Below are 20,022 nucleotides of genomic sequence, written 5' to 3'. Positions count from 1 at the left end.
ATATTATTATGATGTAAATTACTTGAGTGTTTTACTAACTACCGGACTTTTCTTCATGTTCATTTTTTGCTATGTAAAAAAAAAATACTACTAAGAACATATATGCATACTTATTTCCATACATTTAAAAAAAATTTTATTGAAGTAGAGTTGATTTATAATGTTGCGTTTAATTTCTGCTGTACAGCAAAGTGACTCAGTTATACATATATATTTTTTCATTCTCTTTTCCATTATGATTTATCACAGGATATTGGATATAGTTCCCTGTATGATATGTAGGATCTTGTTGTTTATCCATCCTATATATAATTGTTTACATCTGCTAATCCTGAACTCCCAATCCATCCCTCCCTTCCCCCCTCCCCCTTGACAACCACAAGTCTGATCTCTGTGAGTCTGGTTTTGTTTCATAGATAGGTTCATTTGTGTCATATTTTAGATTTCACATATAAATGCTATCATATGGTATTTGTCTTTCTCTTTCTGACTTATTTCACTTAGTATGATAACCTCTGGGTCCATCCATTGTGCTGCAGTATTTACATACACTTCTGATTCATTTCCCTAAACTCACTGAATTGGACTTGGCAGGTAAAAGCGCATGCAAAACTTTAGGCTTTTGATATTTATTGCCAAAAACTCAGAAAGTTTTAACGACGTAGATTCTTGCCAGAGGTGTATTATACTTCTCACTTCTCATTCCTTTGTGGACATACATATTATAATGAGTATTTCTCGATGTCATAAGCAAAATGTTACACATCCTTATTGTTTCAAGTCACTAAATACTAGTATTTGAACTTTTTTACGTTAGTCTTTTTTCTTTTTTATGTCACCTCCTAATGTCTAATTCTTAATTTAATATATAATCTTTTTTTCTTCCTTTTTTTTTTTTTTTGCGGTACGCGGGCCTCTCACTGTTGTGGCCTCTCCCATTGTGGAGCACAGGCTCCGGACATGCAGGCCCAGCGGCCATGGCTCACGGGCCTAGCCACTCCGTGGCATGTGGGATCTTCCCAGACCCAGGCACGAACCTGTTTCCCTTGCATCAGCAGGCAGACTCTCAACCACTGCACCACCAGGGAAGCCCTTCCTTTCTTTTTTTCTCTCTCCCTTCCTTCCTTCCTTCTTTCCTTTCTTTCTTTCTTTCTTTCTTTCTTTCTGTCGTCACCTGTGCACATTTTCCTTTTCTCGCATCTTTGTTTTCTTGTAGGAAACAAGGGGCCCAAGGAGCCTGGCTTCTCAGAATATTCATTTGTGCCATCTTGCCTCTGAGAGATACATACTTCAAAACCTCATTTTTGTTATTCTTTATATTTTCTCAGTTTCTCAGTCTAATCTTTTCTCATCTTAATATTTTCTCAGTTTACTATATATGTATGTGTCTTTATATATTTAAAAAATGTAATCAGCAGAAAACCAGTAGATATCAAAACTATTGAACAAATATATGCTTTTGTTATTATGAAAGAACAGATGTTCTATGTCTCTCAAATAAGAGTCATAAGTGAGTGTTAAATCCTATTATTTCCCCCACTCCAAAAAAGAATAATCATATCTCTTTTACTTTAAACTTCTTTGTCAGTTCACATCTGACAAATAAAGATAGTTAATCATTCTAGTTAATATTCTTTTTGTTAAGTTCAATGTCAACTCTAACACATTGAGACAGTTTTCTTGTTATAAATGATTCTATAATATTGTCTTTTCCTTAGAGTCGGAGTACTACCAACTTAAGTTTTGGCATTATCTTTGAGTAAAAATATTTTGATGAAAATCACAACTACTTTTGTTCACATTTAATGTTTCAAAAACTGGTGATCAAATTAGGAAAATAATTTTCCCCTAACTCATTTAAAGAAAGCATATTTTTGAAGTCCAGGTCTATTTATGAGGTGTTTTCATGCCTTGAAGCCATTAACGTGTGTCCGTGTAGGCAGGACACAGACATTGGGATAGCTTTGTACGTATTCTGTGATTACACAGAAAGTCTGTTTTTCTTTTTAGGAAGAAAAGCAGGAAATGTTGTTTGTACTCTAAATACATTCATGGATGGATCAAAGCACTAGCAAAACTGTCTCTTCAATTACAAGTCATGGTTTGAGATTCTGCAGCCACAGACTTATTTACGTAGTTTCCTGTTTTTAAGGATATTTCCTTTGCACAGTCATAGTTACTAAAGGTTGCCAAATTTAAAAAAGACTGGGTAATCTACTAAAACATGACACTGATTTACAGTATGTGATCCTCACCATGTCACTTCACAGAGAAAAATAACACAAATAAATAGAAATAGAACATAATAGGTAATGTTCTTAACGAGGACCATACAGTTTTCTTCTTGGGTAACAATGCTGAACTAGCTAGCACTCAACATGCAGTCACGGAAACATCCATGAGAGATCCAGTTTTTCACATCCTCCTGTAATGTAGATTCATAGGACACACTTAAACGCATTTCTCTGAATCCTTGAAATTCATCTCATGAAATCCCGTAAACACTCTTCCCATCTATGGGAGGAACCCAAGTGGAACAATGAAAAGCACTTAGCAACCATGGCTGGTTCACAGGAATGGAAGAGGAGTCAAGATTCTTATTCCTTCTTCAGGTGACGTTTACTAGTTGCACTTGGTACAAGTCCCTGATACTTGGGAACTTATCAAAATAGAAAGAAGAACATGAGTCTTTCCGTCCCACCAGCACCCCCTGCCTTGAGCCCTACAATGTTCTGATGGTTTGTACAGATGCTAACAGCTACACTCCTCTGGGAACTGATATGGTTTTCCTCCACGCCATCCTATAACGTCTACATCAAGGCCACCCTAAAAGGCATCATCAGGAATAGGGTGGGAAATTAAATGATATATTTGGTGAGCAAATATTTTCTTCATCCATGAACTTTTTTTCTTTCCTATTTTCTTAGAATAAATTTTTCATAACTAAAAAGATCGCTGTAACCATTTTAGGAGAGATAACAATGAAAATGTGATATTTAACGTCACACGTTAGTTATGTTGAGACTGTATCCTCTCTGCCTGCAGAAGACAGTCTCTGTTCTTTTAGTCCAATCCTAGAAAAATTTAGGACCCATCGTTGAGGAAATTACCTGCTTAGCTTCTAGACATTTTGAATGCCTAATGTATCCCTCAGTTTAGCTTATGGTCTTAAGAAATGAGTGAATTCTCTGTAGAACTTCTTTGCCATTTTAATGGGGGCCTTTGATTTTAATTTCATTGTGTATGATTTTCCATTTGCAAAACAATCTCTATTCTATCGAATGTGCACTTAGCTTTCTATTCTGAATGACCTTTACATAGGCAGGTACTTGTGTGGCCCGTTCTTGAGAGTCTGTATCACTTTTCTTCCTGATATGTGTACTTACATTTTACTATTGGGTTATATCCGTGTGCTAATATATTCAACGCATTAAGACAGTCTTTTACAACTCAGAGTATTACTTCATGATCCCTTGGTTCCTTCCCCCTCATTAAACAAATATGTATTGTTCTCTGGGAGATAAGCAGAATGCTAGGTGTTTAGAGGAAGGATGGAGTAGTTAGATTTCAGTGTGATGTTAGACTGAAAATTCATCATATGGACCTGATACATTTGCCACCACTCCTTTCAAAAAAAAAAAAAACGAATCTATTTCAAATGTATACCTTAATTACTTACAATTTGCCCTTGCTTTAAAAAGATACTATAAAGACTATAAATATATAGATGCTCCTAAGTCATTCTTTCTGCAGATGGTCATATGATTTGGAAATTTGTTTCTAGATTTCTGAGACTGACTTCTCATTTTATATTGTTTTACAAGCCCAATGATAAAATAATCCTAGAAAATTAGCAAAATCTCTACAGGTCACTTACATTATTTTTACCTTTAAAAAAGTGGATACAATTTGGATATTAGTGCTAATTTTATATTTTTTGTAAGTTATTTCTAAATAAATCCTAGGTTATATGCATGTGAAACCACTATTGCAGCAAATATAAAATGAAGGGCTATTAAAGGTGAAATGCTAATTTCAAAAACTATGTTTTGCAACTCTCAGGATTTACATGATGGCAAAAAATGGTCCTGGTGATGAGGAAACCATTGCATTTAAGTGCGGGTGTGACTTCTGGTTCAAGGTGGCAAGCTGAAGCAGGCTTTTATTTCCCACCTGTCTCGAACTCTTATTGAAATTGAAGTAAAAACTACAAAATGGGATGCATTCATAGAAGCTATAGAACCTAGAAAATGGGACACAGGGAGAACGGAGACTGTTTTAAAAAATATACAGAGGACTTCCCTGGTGGCGCAGTAGTTAAGAATCTGCCTGCCAATGCAGGGGACATGGGTTCGAGCCCTGGTCCAGGAAGACCCCACATGTTGCGGAGCAGCTAAGCCCATGTGCCACAACCACTGAGCCTGCGCTCTAGAGCCCGCGAGCCACAACTACTGAGCCCTCGCGCCACAACTACTGAAACCCGCACGCCTAGAGCCCGTGCTCCACAACAAAAAGCCACCACAATGAGAAGCCCCGCAAGGAAGAGTAGCCCCCGCTCGCCACAACTAGAGAAAGCCCGCGCAGCAACGAAGACCTAACACAGCCAAAAATAATTTTTAAAAATTTTTTAAATAAACAATGTACAGAAGAGAAAAGGCAAATGCAGGACTCTGGAATGCAACCAGAACTGTGAGAGCGTTCAGAGCAGGCTCTGAAAAAAGACCACAGCAGACGTGGGAACTGTTTTTCCAATAGGACCCTTTGATGATCATGGATTGTTTTGGGGACATAGAGAAAGCAGAACAAAAAGACCAGAAATTCTCTGATGGATTAAAGGCTCTGAGCAGACATCTGAGCCAACAGATCATCCCCATTCCTGTCTATGCAGTGTGGTGTCTTCCCACAAAATCCAGGGATCGACTTTCTAGACACTGAATGAACTCCCTGGGTGGATGTGAGGAAGCCTTCTTAGTAATAACTTTTGGGGGTGTTAGGAGGGGAGCTGCGATTCATCCACTTCATCTCCATTCACTCACCCCGAGGAGACTTCTGCCTCTTGGAGAGACTTGACAACTGAAGGTGACAAGAGAGTAAAACATGTGGAAGGGCCAGGACAACCCCATATGAGCTTTTTGGATAAAACAAAACAAAAAGAGTATGAAGGTAGAAGTGGGGAAAGGAATTGATTATCAAAGCAATGCTAGAAGGAATTTCTCCAGAGTGGAAGAAAACCATGGTCAGATTGAAAGGGACCAGCAGAAGAAGCTATGAAGAAACCACGTGCAGACATATCTTCTTGAAATTTTAGAAAACAACAAATATATGAACTATCCGAAGAGGTTTCACTGAGGATAACAAACCCAAGCCTTCAGTGAAACGAGAAGGATATTAACATCTGTGTCATAGCCAAGATTTTAGCCCCTATGATCTTCTTTCTTGATATGCCCGTGAATATGGTACATTACATGGCTCAAAGGACTTTGCTCATGGAATTAAGACGGCTAGTCAGCTGATCTTAAAACAGGGAGATTATCCAGGATTATCTAGGTCCACCCAATGTAATCACGGAATACAAAAGTATCAGCCAGAAAGATGAGGCAGAAGGAGAAATCACAGAAATGGAAGGTGTAGGAGGGACTCAACCCACTGTTGTTAGATTTCAAGATGGAGAAAAGGGCCGTGAGCCAGGGATGCAGGTGGTCTCTGGAGGCTGAGAGTCTCCAGTTGGCAGCCAGCAAGAAAGCAGGGAGCTCAGTGCTACAGCCACACGAAACTGAATTCTGCCAGCCTCCTGACCCAGTTTGGATAATCAAGGCCAACACCTTGATTTCAGCCTGATAAAAAGTTGTCACAGACATCATCGTGACTTAAAATGGCATCCATGTATTACCTCACAGTTCTATAGGTTAGAGCCTGGGTTGGTTTTGACTTATGTCTCTACTTCACTTTGACACTAGCCAAAACCAACCCAGGCTCTAACCTATACAACTGTGAGATAATATGTGGATGCCATTTTAAGCCACTGTGATGTCTGTGACCGTTTTTTATAAATAGAAAGCGAATGCAGATTTTGGTACGTAGAAGTGGAGTGTTGCTGTAACAAATACCTAGAAATGTGCAAGTGGCTTTGGAACCAGGCACTGGCCTAAGTTGGAAGACTTATGAGGAGCATGACAGAAAAAGCCCAGATTGCCTTGAACAGGGTGTAGGACTATGGTCGTTGAAGCCTGCCGGTGAGGGCTCAGAAAGGAATGAGGAACATGTTCATGGAAATTGGAAACATCTTCAACAGTATCAGAAAGCTTAGCAGAATTGCGTCCTGCAGTTATCTGGGAAGCAGAGATGCTAAGTCATGAAGTTGGCTCTATGGTTGAGATTTCCAAGCAAATGTTGAAGGTGTGACCTGGCTTTTTCTTGCTACTCATAATAAAATGCATAAGGAGAGAGATACACTGAGAGAAGAATTACTCAACAATAGAACCCAGGATTTGATGATTTGGGAAAATCTCAGTCTACCAAGATGGCAAAAGGTAAAGCAAATTGCTGTCAGGAAAGCATACTCTAGAGAAAACCAAACGAAACTGCTGAGGGCATGGCTGTACAACCATTCTAAGACCTCACAAAGTTTGGAAGGTCAGAGTATTAAGTTATACGAAAGGCTTTTGAAGAGATTAAGGGTGGGACTCATGGATTCCCCTCAGCCCTTTGAGCAGTAGCCAAAAGTAGAGGAGGAATGATCTAGGGAGGATTTGTGGGGGAGCTTCTTGTCTAACGGGGTAAACCCTTGTGACATAGACAGGAGTCTCACAAAGTTATGGAGAAGTTTACATTAGCAAAAACGCTGCCAGCTTGGACGGAAAGGGACAGAGACAGGATGGAGTGAAGGGAGGCTGTTGGACCCTCAAAATTCTACTGGTGGAAACTTGCTAGTGAAACTACTCGGCCGCACACAGATGCAACATTTTATAAGAAAGGAAAGATGAGTTAGAGGACGGAGATGTGCGCCCAGAGGGTGGAGCTGAGAATCGCAGAGGATCATTCACAGGCCTGGAAACTTGATGGAGTTTGTGCAGCTAGATTTCAAAGTTGATTTGGGTTGGTGACCACATTTTCCTTCCACCTTCTCCCTTTTTGAAGCAGAATGTCTGCAACGATTAGTCTATGCCTGTCTCACCATCGTGTGTTGGGAGCAGATAACTTACTTTCTGGTTTCGCAGATGGAGAGGAATTTTATCCTGGGATGGATTATGCTTAGAGTCACATCAATACCTAATTTAGGTGATACAGATAATGAAATTTGAGGATTTTGAACTGATGAGACTTAAGGGAGATTTCTGCACTTTGAGTTGTATTGGGTTGAGACTTGGGACCTTGGGATAGGGTGAAGAGTTTTTGCATGGGGCATGGATGTGGGTCTTTGGGAGCCAGAGGGTGAAGTGTGTTAGACTGAATAATGGCTTCCCCCAAAAAAGGTGCCCATGAACTAATGCCCAGAGCCTGTGAATGTGTTACATGGCAAAAGGGACTTTGCAGCTATGATTAAGGTTGTGGTTGTGAGATATGGAGATTATCCTGGATCATCTAGGTGGGTCCCGTCTAATCACACAGGCTGTGAAAAGAACAGAAGACAGAGTCAGTCATAAAGACACAGTGTGAGATTCAGGTAAGATGGGGCTGAAGGAGAGGTCATAGAGGTTAGAAGAATGAGAAAGACTCCACACTGTCACTGTTGGCTCTGAAGATGGAGGAGGATAAGCCCAGGGATGAGGATGGCCTCTAGAGGCTGAGAACAGTCCCATCCAACAGCAGGCAAGGACCTCAGTCCTAGAAGCATGGAGAACCAAACTCTGCCAGCAACCTGCATGAGCCTAGAAGTGAATTCCCCCCTAGAGACCCTGAAAAGGACTTCAGCCCTGCCAGCATCTCGATCTTAGCCTTGCTAACACTGAGCAGAGAAACCAGCCAACCCTCCTAGACTGTGACCTACAGAAGTGTGAGTAAATAATCGAGTGGTGTTTCAAGCTACTAATGTGGAGTAATTTGCTACAACATCGACAGGAAACAAATATAGTCATAATTTTCTCCCACAGCACTGGACCCTAGGACGCAATGAGTAATGCCTCCAAAGTTATCAGAAGAGATTGTGAGCCTGGGATCCTATACCCAGGCAAAATGTCTTTCAAATAGGAGAATGAAGTCCGTTTCAATTAAATGTGTATGTTCTTGAAAGTTTACCTTCTACATATCCCATCTGAAACATTACTTGTAGTTTTACTCTAGTAGAACAAAAGAGGATTACAAGAAAGAGGGTCATGTAGGCTCTCAATATTCGTGGTGGAGTAAAATAAATCATAAGATAATATCTGTGCATCGAAAATAACTTGTTCATATTAGAACACTGAAATTGTTATGATTATGAAATGGATTTAGTGACATAGGGATGAAGATATAATATTTTTCCTGATTATATGAAGAATGAAAGACAACTAGAATCTCAGGAAAAATGTGCAAAAGAGTTGTGAGTCAAATATAAAGCTACCTAAAATTTTTATGATTTTTATGAATTGATAAAATATAAAAAGTAATCATCTATTTTGCCTGGTATTTTAAATTCTTCGAATGATGTTACTGTAATGAAATGGCATTGCATGAACTCTAAGGATGTTTTTTCTTTCACTTTCAATTTTCAAAATTAACATACAGAATGAAAACGTGGAAGAAGATGTAACCATAGTTTAGAAGAAAAGCAGTGGCTGGCCAAATATGAGATTAATGGGATAGGAGAGAACTATACAGACATGAATCTACTCAGCTTTGTCAGTTGAGGAAAATCACTGGATTAAGAAATAGACATAGGAACACACTGTATAGAATTATGAAGGTACTCCCAACATAAAAACAAACAAAAAGCAAAACAAAACCCAGCAAAAGTCATAGTGGATCATGCACGCCTACCCTCCACACCCTGCCAGTGACCTCACCTTAACTTGATTAAGTCTCTTAAAACCTTGTTTCCAAATAAGGTCACCTTTTGAGGTACTAGGATTTAGGTCTTTCAGATATATTTGGAGGGCAAATCTATTCAACTTTTAACACAGAGAAAATGAAATGTGGAACCTAATAAAATATACTTCACATAAAAGAAGGAAGACAGAGTTTGAGAGACAGAATGATAGCATATATTTAAGGAAAGTTACTACAAGGGTAATTTTAGGCAGCATCTGTTCTCAATAAAATTCAAGGACATATAGACCCTTTAAAACAAGGGGAGAAACGTGGAAAGGAAATCTGGCTGGGAAGCAGGCAAACATAACAATTAATTTAGATTAATATCTCTAATACGTATATATACATATATATATATATTGCAGGGCAACAGAAAACAGTTGCAAATATGTTGTACACTTATAGTATCAACCATATAGAGATTGAGGTAAGCAAAGTGGAGGGTAAGCTTGAAGAAGACTGAGGCAAAGTCCAAGGTGGAGACCAAGACTATAAAAATGATAAGAGGGAATGTGATAAATTGAAAACACATATTACACTGTAAAAAAAAAAAAAGAAATAACAACCAAACGAAGACTGGGAAATATCTTTCCTGAGCTTAGAGACACTCTTACTGGCAGATTAAAGTGGTTCTTCCCACTCTGGCAAAATTAAGGAAATTAGATCAAATTCCAAACATTCTTGAATTTTGAGAATGGAGGAAATAGCCTACAAGCTCCAAGGTGGAAAATATCAAATTTGAGCAGAAAGAAAAACACGGACTTCACGTTTTTCTTTCAGAGGGTGAACCTACATGCACGCTGTGTTTGTTCTGTGGGAATCTCTCTCTGGTGTGGCTGATGAGACCAGCATAAACCAGTCAAATAAGTCAATCTGCATCCCCAGGAGCGTGTCACTGGAACCCAGCAATTCCAGTCAGTCCCCTATGACATTGAATTAAGAGAACAAAACAATGAAGTCCTATCTCCATGAAAAAGCCCAAAGATACATGAGGGAGAGCTGTGCAGCAGGAAACAGAGATGATTCCTGTGCTATAGGGAACACCCCTACTTCTGATGGCCATGCTATTTCTTAATTTAGTTCTTCACGTTCCCTTGTGTGCTCTCAGTCTTGTATCTCATAGAATAGGCTTGAAATTTTCACGTATTCCTCCCCTTAGCTGCTCTAGGTTTTGTTTCGTTTTGTTGCCTAAATTAGCTCCAGTGAGTTTCTATTAATTGCAACCAAGTAATCCGTGAATAAGGTACATATAAAATGATATGCAAATGTTATTAATCATTACTGGGAGGGAAGATATAAAAATGTTAGTAATTTGACAATAAATAAGTTTTAAACACCTGATTATATAGCCCCTCCCAAACGATGAGGGATTAGAAGTTGGAGGAAGTAAAATTTAGATAAACTTCCTCATCAACAACCCTAATAATTAGACAAATTTGCCCAAGTGTGTGTGATTTTTTAAAAATGTAATTCTAGGAGAATGAATAACTGCACATATTTAACAAATTATGAAAAGATAGGCACTTAAGTTCACACAGCAAATGATAGACAACAGAGGGAATGGTAAAGACACATTTTTAAATGTTTGGAAATGTTATTATATGAGGATGAAGACAAGACCAAGCACTACAGATCCGACAGTAAGGGGAACTGGATGGAACTCTCCATTCCAATCATTGTGAAACTCTTAGATGTAGAACACAGTGCAGAGAAAAATATAAAAAGATCAAGAAAAATTAAAATAATGGACAATGATATATCAAAGATGCTAAAATGAATGGAGATAACGTTGAACCACTTTCTTTGTTCCTCTATAGGAAGCAACTCATCCTTTCAAGTCTGATCATGAGATGGCTGCAATTCAGTCATATCTTCAGGCTCCACTTCTAATTCCAGTTCTCTTGCTCTTTCTACCACCTCAGTAGTTACATCCTGCACTGAAGTCTTGAACCCCTGAAAGTCATCCATGAGAGTTGGAATCAACTTCTTCCAAACTCCTGTTCATGTTGATACTTTGACTTCTTCCCGTGAATCAGGAATGTTCTTACTAGTGTCTCTAGTGGTGAATCCTTTCCAGAAGGTTTTCAATTGACTTTGCCCAGATCCCTCAGAGGAATCCCTATCTATGGCATCTACAGCCTTACAAAATGAATTTCTTAAGTTATTACTTAAAAGTAATAACTTGAAAGTCAAAATTACTCCTTGATCCATGGGCTACAGAATGGATGTCATGTTAGCAGACATGGAAATGGCATTAATCTCACTGTCCATTTCCATCAGAGCTCTTGGGTGACCAGGTGCCTTGTCAATGAGCAGTAACATTTTGAAAGGAATCTTTTTCTGAGCAGTAGGTTGCAGTAGTGGGCTTAAAATATTCAGTAAACAGACGTACTGTCACCCAGGCTTTGTTGTTCCAGTGATAGCATGAGCAAAGTCGATTTAGCGTAATTCTTAAGGATTTTAGAAATGGTAAATGAGCACTGGCTTCAATTCAAAGTCACCAGCTACTTTAGCGCCTAATAAGAAAGTCAGCCTGTCCTTTGACGCTTAAAGGCATTGACGTCTGTCTAGCTATGAAAGTCTAAATGGCATCTTCCTCCAGTATAAGGCTGTTTTATCGACATTGAAAATCTGTTGTTTAGTGTAACTACCTTCATTAATTCTCTTAGCTAGATCTTCTGGATACCTTGTTGCAGCTTCTACAGCAGTACTTGCTGCTTCACCTTGCACTTCTATGTTATGGTGATGGCTTCCTTCCTTAAACCGCATCAACCAACCTCTGCTAGCTTCCCAGTTTTCTTCTACAGCTTCCTCCCCTCTCTCAGCCTTCACAGAATTGAAGAGAAATGGGGCCTTGCTCTGGATTAGGCTTTGCCTAATGTTGAGGGAATGTTGTGGCTGGTTTGATCTTCTATCCAGACCACTCAGACTTTCTCCATATCAGCACTAAGGCTGGCTCACTTTCTCATTATTCCTGTGTTCACTGGAGTAGACATTTAACTTCCTTCGAGAAGTTTTCCTTTGCATTCACAATCTGACTGTCTTGCACAAAAGGTCTAGGTTTCAGCCTATCTCAGTTTTCAACATGCCTTCCTCACTAAGCTTCATCATTTCTAGCTTTTGATATAAAGTGAGAGACATGTGACCCTTCCTTTCACTTGAACACTTAGAGGCCATTGTAGGGTTATTCATTGGCCTAATTTCAATATTGTTTTGTCTCAGGGAATAGGGAGGCCTGAGGGAGACGGGGAGAGACGGGGAATGGCCAGTCGGTGGAGCAAATACACCACATTTATTGATTAAGTTTGCCATCTTACGTGGATGCAGTTTGTGGCACCCCCAAAACAATATTGGTAGTAACATCAAAGATCACTGATCACAGATCATCGTAACAAATATAATAAAGTGAAAAAGTTTGAAATACCGCAAGAATTACCAGTATGTGACACAGAGACACAAAGTGAGCAAATGAAAGAGAAAAGTGGCACCTTAGACTGGCTGGATAGAGTCACCACAAACTTTCAATGTGTAAAAAACACAATATCTGTGAAGCTCAATAAAGTGAAGTGCAGTAAAATGAGGTCTGACTGTATATGTGTGTCCGTGTTAATAAAAAGTTGAGGAAACAAATTCCAACAGTTTCTTGTTTCTTTTTTCATCCTAATGAAATCAGGTTTGGGGTAATTTTCCCCCTTCTTTTTACTTTACTGTTTTCTAAACTTTTGCCTTTGGAAAGATATTATAAAGCATATTACTAGTTCAAATATTTGAAAAATTAGTCTCATATTCCTGGATTTAAAGATGGCAAAATGTAAATTACTGAGATAACGAAGGGTTATATTTAAATAATGTGTTTATTTTAAGGATTTCCTTAGAATGTCTTTCCTGTACTTAGATGTTATTTATACTGACTATACTAGAATAATTGTTTTGAGCTGTAAAAAATAAGGCTTTTCTGTGAGTGGCTTAGACTAATTGAAAACAGAAAAGGAATTTGAATTAGATGTTCCTTAAAGCCCTTCCTAATAATAAATTCTGACTCTACTATTTATCCCAACTTCTAAGAGGAATAATTAATATTACGTGACATTTTACTACCTGCCAGGCACTGTTCTAGACAGTTTATGTGTATTATTTAATACTCAGAAATAATTCATGAGGTTGGTACTATAAGATAGAATAATTGCTACTACTATTATTTTCAATGTCAAATAGGTAATGATTCATTAGAGATTGCAGATAGAACATTTTGTAGCAAACCGTAGAAGAACAACATTTCATTAACTGAAAAAATTACTCTTTTCCTTTCCTAATCCCAAATCTCTTATATATTTGTGCAATGAGATTGTTTGAGAACTTTTTTCATTTGGTAATATGTCCTTACAGTTTCTCTGAAGGATGAGGAAGTGTTGGCTGCTATAGGTAGGCTCTCCCAGGAAGCATCTGTATCCAGACGGTTTACTAGAGAGAACTCAGAACTGTACCCGTGAGGGAGTTAGGGAACAAGGATTCAGCAGAGAGAAAAAAAATCCGAGGCTGGCTTGGCCCTTCGCAGATGCCCTGTGTCTTCAGTTCCTGGGGAGACACTGAGGCAGAATCCAGCCACAGGCAGCATTCCTGGCTGGAGGAGTGAGTCAGAGATCAGGACAAAGCAGACCGATGTAGAGAAAAGTGCAGCAAAGTTTCCTAGGCAGACCCAAGAGAAGAGAAATCGTTATTAGGCATAAATCCAAAAGGACAGAAGAATGGATAAGGAGACAACAACCAAACCCTCTTAGAAACTAGAAAGAAAATTGGTGCATGTGAAAGGATTTGCTGACACCTAGAAAAGTGAATGCTAAAGCAGCAGAGAAGAAGCTAAGAGTCAACCAGATTTCCATCCAAGACTCCCTCCAGACACAGGAATTGACAGCATGAAATGCTTTGGAGGAGGTGACGACATAAGGGAGAGCAGGTGGAAGTCTGTCTATGAGGCAGTCAGATCTCCATAACCCATGCCTCCCTCTCCAGAGAAAAGTGCTGGCATATTTCTTTGTGGGAGGGGAACTGTTTTTTGGAGATGGTTGGAGAAAGTTGTTGGACCGGGTGACAGACGTGAGGAGGGCTTCCCACGTAAAAAGTAAGAGACAAACAAAGAAGAAAAAAGCGATCTGGAGAAAACAGAATGCATGCAGGGAGGAAATAAAACACGACAAATAAAAGTGCTGTAAAAATCTCAGAGTGATAAAAGAATATATTGCAACTGTGAAATGAGAACAGTCACTTCAAAAAAGAAATTCAGAGTATATAAAAGAGCTCTTGGAAATTAAAATGTGATTTTTTTTTAAAAAAAAAGAAAAATTCAGTAAAATTATCTCATGGTAAAGCTCACCAAATCCTCCAGAAAGCAGAGCAAGGGATGAAGTGATGAACAAGGAAGATGATAAGAATATTAAAGGACAGGTCCCAGAGGTTCAACAACTAAATATGGGAGTATCGCTCAAATAAAGCTGAAGGATAAGAATTTCTAAGCCAGAATTCCATACTCAGCCAAACAATCAATTAAACGTGAGGTAAACATTTTTAGGCATACAGCTTCTCAGAAATTTACTCCCAAGAGTTTGTCCTTATGAAAATACTAGATACCCAGTCCACCAAAATGAGTAAAGGGGTGTAAGGAACAGGAGCTAGGAAATCCACGGGAAAGAGGCAGCCAGCATCCCCAAGATGAAGGTTCATTGGAGTTTTCAGGCTGGAATCTATGCATTAGGCATAAAAGCCACCAGTCCAGATGGTAAAAGACTACAGGAGACAGTTCTTCAGGAAAACACAACTGATAGGAAAGAGCTGGCAAAGTACTGGGTGCTGAACTAGTAACTATGTAGAAAACTCTAAGAATTAGTAAGTATTAGTTCTAGGAAAAACAAAGTGGAATCGGAATGGAAAATGAAAGTTTACTGCACGTCTGAGTTGAGAATTGTTTTTACAGCATTCCAATAAAGGAACACCAAGTATTAAACGTACTACCATAGAGGAAGGGGGTCACGTATGGGCTGGAGAAGGTGCAGAATGAATGTTTTATCCTCACATGTCCTGGGGCAGGGTTGGGGGGGGGAGGAATCTACTAGTGATAGTGATAAAAAATCACGAAAAGTATAAAACAGGTCATTTCCAGAAATGGAGCCAATACAGAAACAAATTTAAAAGTGCAGTATTTGCCTCTGAGAAGGAAGAATTTGGGGTGGAGGAGGTGGAGGAATTTTTTCTTATAAAATACCTTGTAGCATGATTTGATTACTAATATGCATGTGTAACTCTGAATAAAGATTCTTATTAAAAAGATGGACAATGTAAAAAGAAAGAATATTACTTTTTTTAGTCCAAAAGAAGAATACATTGATTGACCTGACAAATTGCCTTATTTTTTCTGAGATGACTTTAGGTCTAAATCAGTCGCCTGGCTTCTGAGCTACTTTGGAAGAGCTTCTTATCTGGATGACATTGTTAAAGATATTCCGACTGTTACCATTCTAAAATGTTGACCTAAATGACCTTTAGATTTCTATTGTTATAATCTTAACTATAAACTCTCTTCTTTGTAGAATATAATTTTGGAAGACGTATACTTCAATAAATGATTAGTCTACCCGTGAGGTATCTTATTTGAAAAAAGAATAAAATACAGAAAATAAAAATGTCGGAGCTGCAGACCTCATTAATTCAGTTTTTTTTCCATATTCTACCTAGGCGAAGGTGAAGTTTACCTTTGAATGCCTAAGAAGAAATGAATATTGTAAGCATCATTATAAGGATATCTTGGTCATTTTTTTAAAGAAACTGAAGATTGCAGAGTGTATATTATTTAATAGTCTCTTTATTGAATAAATATATATTGAGCTTATTCATGTAACAAATCTCGTTAAGTACCTATTTTATTCGGGCATTCTGCAACATATTGGGAACACGAGGCTGATACTATATAGTTCTTGCTCTTATGGTGACACATAAGTAAGGAAATTGACATGAAAATGAGCAATTGTGATTAAAAGAAAAAATAATAATTGCTCTATTGAAGAGTTACACAAAATGCACTAGGAGCCCAGGACTATGAATACAGGCTTCACAAAGGGAATTCTGTGTGAGCTGAACCTGAAGGAGAAATGAGAGTTAGTTCTATGAATTGATGGAGAAAATTCCAGAAAGAAAGCTTGAGCCGTGGTCCATATGTGGGTGGAAGTGTCATGTGTTCTGAGATCAGCCAAGAGTTGAGGATGTCTGGAGCACTGAGCAGTGAGTTTGGAGAGAGAGGAAAGGAGACTAGATTTCATGAGTAAGGTCGAGTCAATGAGGTGCTATTAATAGTGATTATAATTCACAGTAGTCAAATTTTTCAAGTTAGTTCTCTGTGCCAGGCACTGAGCCAAGCACTTTACATACGACATCGTATTTAATCCGAACAATTACTCTATCGTCATTTTCAAGTTTTTCAAGCTTGAGAGTAACAGAATAAAATTTGTGTAGAAAATTCATGCTAAATCTCATGAAAAAATGTTTCAGTCAAGTTAAAAAAAAAAAGGATACAAAATGGCTTAAGCGACCACATAAAAATTTTATAATCTAGCAAGAAACGAGATTGGAAGGTTTAGATAGCCAGTTGTTTTATTCTTTTTCATCACTTCGAAAGTCTCCACTTACCAATTTAAAAATAAGAACAATGTGTGTTTTTAGAGGAAGAAGGGAAAAGAGAAGGGAGAAAGAGGAGAGATTCTGTGGTGAGGGAAGGGAAAAAAGGAAGAGAGAATAAGAGAGAGCGAGAGAGTGAGCTAGACCCACAGTCACTAAAAAGCGATGCTGGAGGATGCGAAAGGGAGAAAGATGAGGCAGAGACTCCTCCCCCAGTGGTCCAGGCAAAAGACAATACAGGCTTCAACGTAGGCAGTCATCAATGGAAGAATAAGAGAAGTATATACAAATGGAAACGGTCATGCTTTGGGTGTGTAGATGTTAAACCCATTCAGCCATAAAGGGAGATGTGAGCCTTGGTGAGGTTCCTGAGAGGAAGTGATTAGTAACATAGTTCCTGTAGCTCTGGTATTATGATTGGTTGGTGGTTTCATAAATAAAATATGCTAAATATGCTAACTCATAACTAGTGGGTGTCACTTTACGCATTGCATTAATTAATCACATTCCTGTTAAAGAGCAAATGGTGGTTGAATGTTCCTGGTCACCACGTTGATCCAGAACCTTAGGTTCTGGTTTTGACCTAGTGAAACCTTTTATCCTGTAGTCCTCACAACCCAGAACTTTCATGGATGACCACCAAGAGTACAGTAAGAGCAGTGAGGAACCTAAAAGTACTGGCTTGAGAGCACGGTTGACCATTGACCCAGACTGTACGGACTTGACTCTCCTTTACAAAATGTTCCATTGCCGTAAGACGTTGTGGATCAGATGTTAAAGTACACGCTGCCGTCGGCTCTGAGCGCCTTCCTACCCATCCTCCTCTCGCCTGTTAACCTTGCCCTTTCTTCACCCCCCAGGGCTCTACGAAACCTTTCTAACCAATGATGAACCAGAATGCTGTGACGTCAGGAGAGAGGCAAAATCCAACACCCCCTCCAAGGGGACGGTGGACAGAGGCGGCTCCTGTCCCAGGACGTCGCTGCCAGCTTCAGCAGCGCCCAGGCTGGGCCCCGGCAGACTCAGACTGTGTGTCCTTATGCTGATGCTCCTTCACACAGTTCTCACGGCCTCGGCGGCGCAGAACGCCACGGCGCTGGGCGTCGGGGGCGTCCACGCACTTGACGAGCGCTCGGCCAGTAAGGAGTAGGGATGCTGGACCCTGGAGCATGCCTGCCGCCCTGGCCACCGGCGTCACGGCCTGGGTGCTCCGACCGCACATCACTTTGTGCAGGGCCTGGAGGGCAAAACTGGAAAAGAGGGGCCTGAATCCAAACAAGGACACACACACACACAGCTTTTTATGGACTAAAAGGCTGGAAAGTGACTTCAGTTTCTCACACCATTTTATACACTGTGTTTTAATGTTTGGAGGTTTTCTTTGCTTTCCTTTCGATTTGGGTTTATCTGTTTGTTTTGTTTTTGCACTTGTTAATACAGGATTTATTTGGGGGGATGGTTTCTCCGAGGTAAACTAAGTCTTTTCACTGTCGCTCTCTCTATATATATTTCTAGTCATTGTGTGTGCTCCTCAGATAGTTCTGTCTCATGTCCTGTCAGTTTCTATTAGCGGAATGACGGCTATGACCTCGCGGTATAGCAAACAACAACAACACACACACACACACAAAAAATCATAAAAAAATAAAAAAGAAAAAAAAAAGAAAACAACAAAAAAATAAAAATAAAAAAACTCCCTGACTCTCCCTCCTGCCTCTGGAACCCACACCCCTCCCGGCCTGCCCGCCCCGGGCCTTCCCCGCCCACAGCAGACGACATCCGCTTGCTTCTGTCCTTGTCGCAGCTGCCGTGAGTGGGCGCAGTGCACGCTCCGCTGGGCCCCTGAGCCGTTGCTGCACAAACCTGCAACGGAGCAGAACCAGGGGGGCCCTTTCTAGCTGAACAAACAAGTGCTCTCCATAACAGGTGGGGTCAGACAGTTAGCACATCTTTACGTTGAAAGTAAAACAAAAGCAAAGAAAACTCCCGTGAACTCAGTTGGTCCAGCTCCCCCTTCCAAGGGCCCAGGCCTTCCTCACTGGTCGGGTGGCTGGAAGCAGCCGCCCAGAATGGGGGTGTGAGGAGGTTGGGAGTCCTGCCCTGAAGCCGCAGGTGGCTGGGCTTTCGCTGGGATTTCAGTTCTGTTGCAGGACTACACGAGCACCTTTTGGCCATTGTTACAGGAATAGGATTCTGAGGACCCAAATCTGGACTTCTTTTTCCTCCTTTACCATTGTGGAGGGCTAGCAGACGTGCTCAGACACCTGCAGCATACAGAATCTAGACCATTTCACCCCAGTATTTCTCCCACATACAGTTTTTAATTACTCCAGGTATAAAGGGTATGCAATTCTGCATTATCAAAAAGAACTTTTCAAACACTAGGTTAGCCATTTTCATTCAAGTACAGAAACGTTACCACTCGCACATGCTCTAGATAGTTGAAGACAAGAGGAGAAATCGGATCGCTCTGTTTGTATTTTTTCTTTTTGTGGGAACATTTTACCTGCTGAGTGTCTATGAATTTGCTTTCTAAAAAAAAAAAAAAAAAAAAAAAAAAAAAAAAAGGCTTTTATGAGTTTACAGTAGAATCAGTGGAAGGAAGAGTTAATAAGGGCTGTTTTTAAAACAAACAAACAAAACAAATAATTTTAAAAGGACCACTTCACATTCTTTACTATTCTCTAACTACACTCGGGAACTGCATTTCAGGGATGATTGCTGTATAGCTGGCAGATGAAGGAAAACCATGGAAAAGATCCTCTTAGCGAACAAAATTTAGTTCTTAACTTTCTAGCTATGAAATTCCCCCAGGCATTTGTTTTTGTTGAAACAAAACTTCAATCTCTGCATCACACCTAACTCGGCGACACGCGCTACAGTTATGCATATTTTGTTTTGAATAAAAAAATAAAAAAACTGTTTTGTTCCAGTCTGTTAAGAATATTCAAAATAATAAAGGTATTGCTTAGTAAAATTGCTAGAATTGTTTAGCAGTACATGCACAAATATTTTACTAGATTCTTTGTTTTAGTAGTGTTTTGTTGAGACTGAAAATCCTAACATGGTCTGCGCAAATACAAAAAAAAAAAAAACACCAAAAATGCAAAATTCTCCAGTTTTTGTTCCTTTTTTGAAATTTGTTTTTTATTCAAATGCAAACACACATTCACACGTGCACACACACAGGCACAGCATTTGTAATTTGTGGAAATAATGGTACTATTTCTGGGGACAGTGGGTGGACAGTGGCTCTGGCGCCCATTAACCGCATTGAATTTTGCGAGACTTATAGAAGTGAGTTTTGGTAAAGCCTAATGAGTGGGGGATTCCAGATTTCAGTGGAGTTGGGGG

General features: G+C 39.5%; 1 protein-coding gene across 2 annotated transcripts in view; it reads left to right on the top strand.

Annotated features, from left to right (window-relative positions):
• The window catches only part of FAM155A (family with sequence similarity 155 member A), a 572,359-nt gene extending 552,710 nt beyond the window's left edge, over positions 1 to 19,649 (top strand). Inside the window, exons 3-4 of one of the 2 annotated variants that reach the window (XM_032610746.1) lie at positions 15,733 to 15,778; positions 17,529 to 17,608. In XM_032610746.1, the coding sequence (XP_032466637.1) occupies positions 15,733 to 15,755 (23 nt within the window). In that variant the 3' untranslated portion in view covers positions 15,756 to 15,778; positions 17,529 to 17,608. Of the gene's footprint in view, positions 1 to 15,732; positions 15,779 to 17,528 lie in introns of both variants that reach the window. The other variant, XM_032610744.1, reaches the window with a different exon arrangement.
• Positions 19,650 to 20,022: the final 373 nt, after the last annotated feature.

The sequence above is a fragment of the Phocoena sinus genome, chromosome 18 (assembly GCF_008692025.1).
Source record: "Phocoena sinus isolate mPhoSin1 chromosome 18, mPhoSin1.pri, whole genome shotgun sequence".
NCBI lineage: Eukaryota > Metazoa > Chordata > Mammalia > Artiodactyla > Phocoenidae > Phocoena > Phocoena sinus.
Note: the sequence above shows the minus strand (reverse complement) of the source record. Positions and strands in the feature narration are given on the sequence as shown.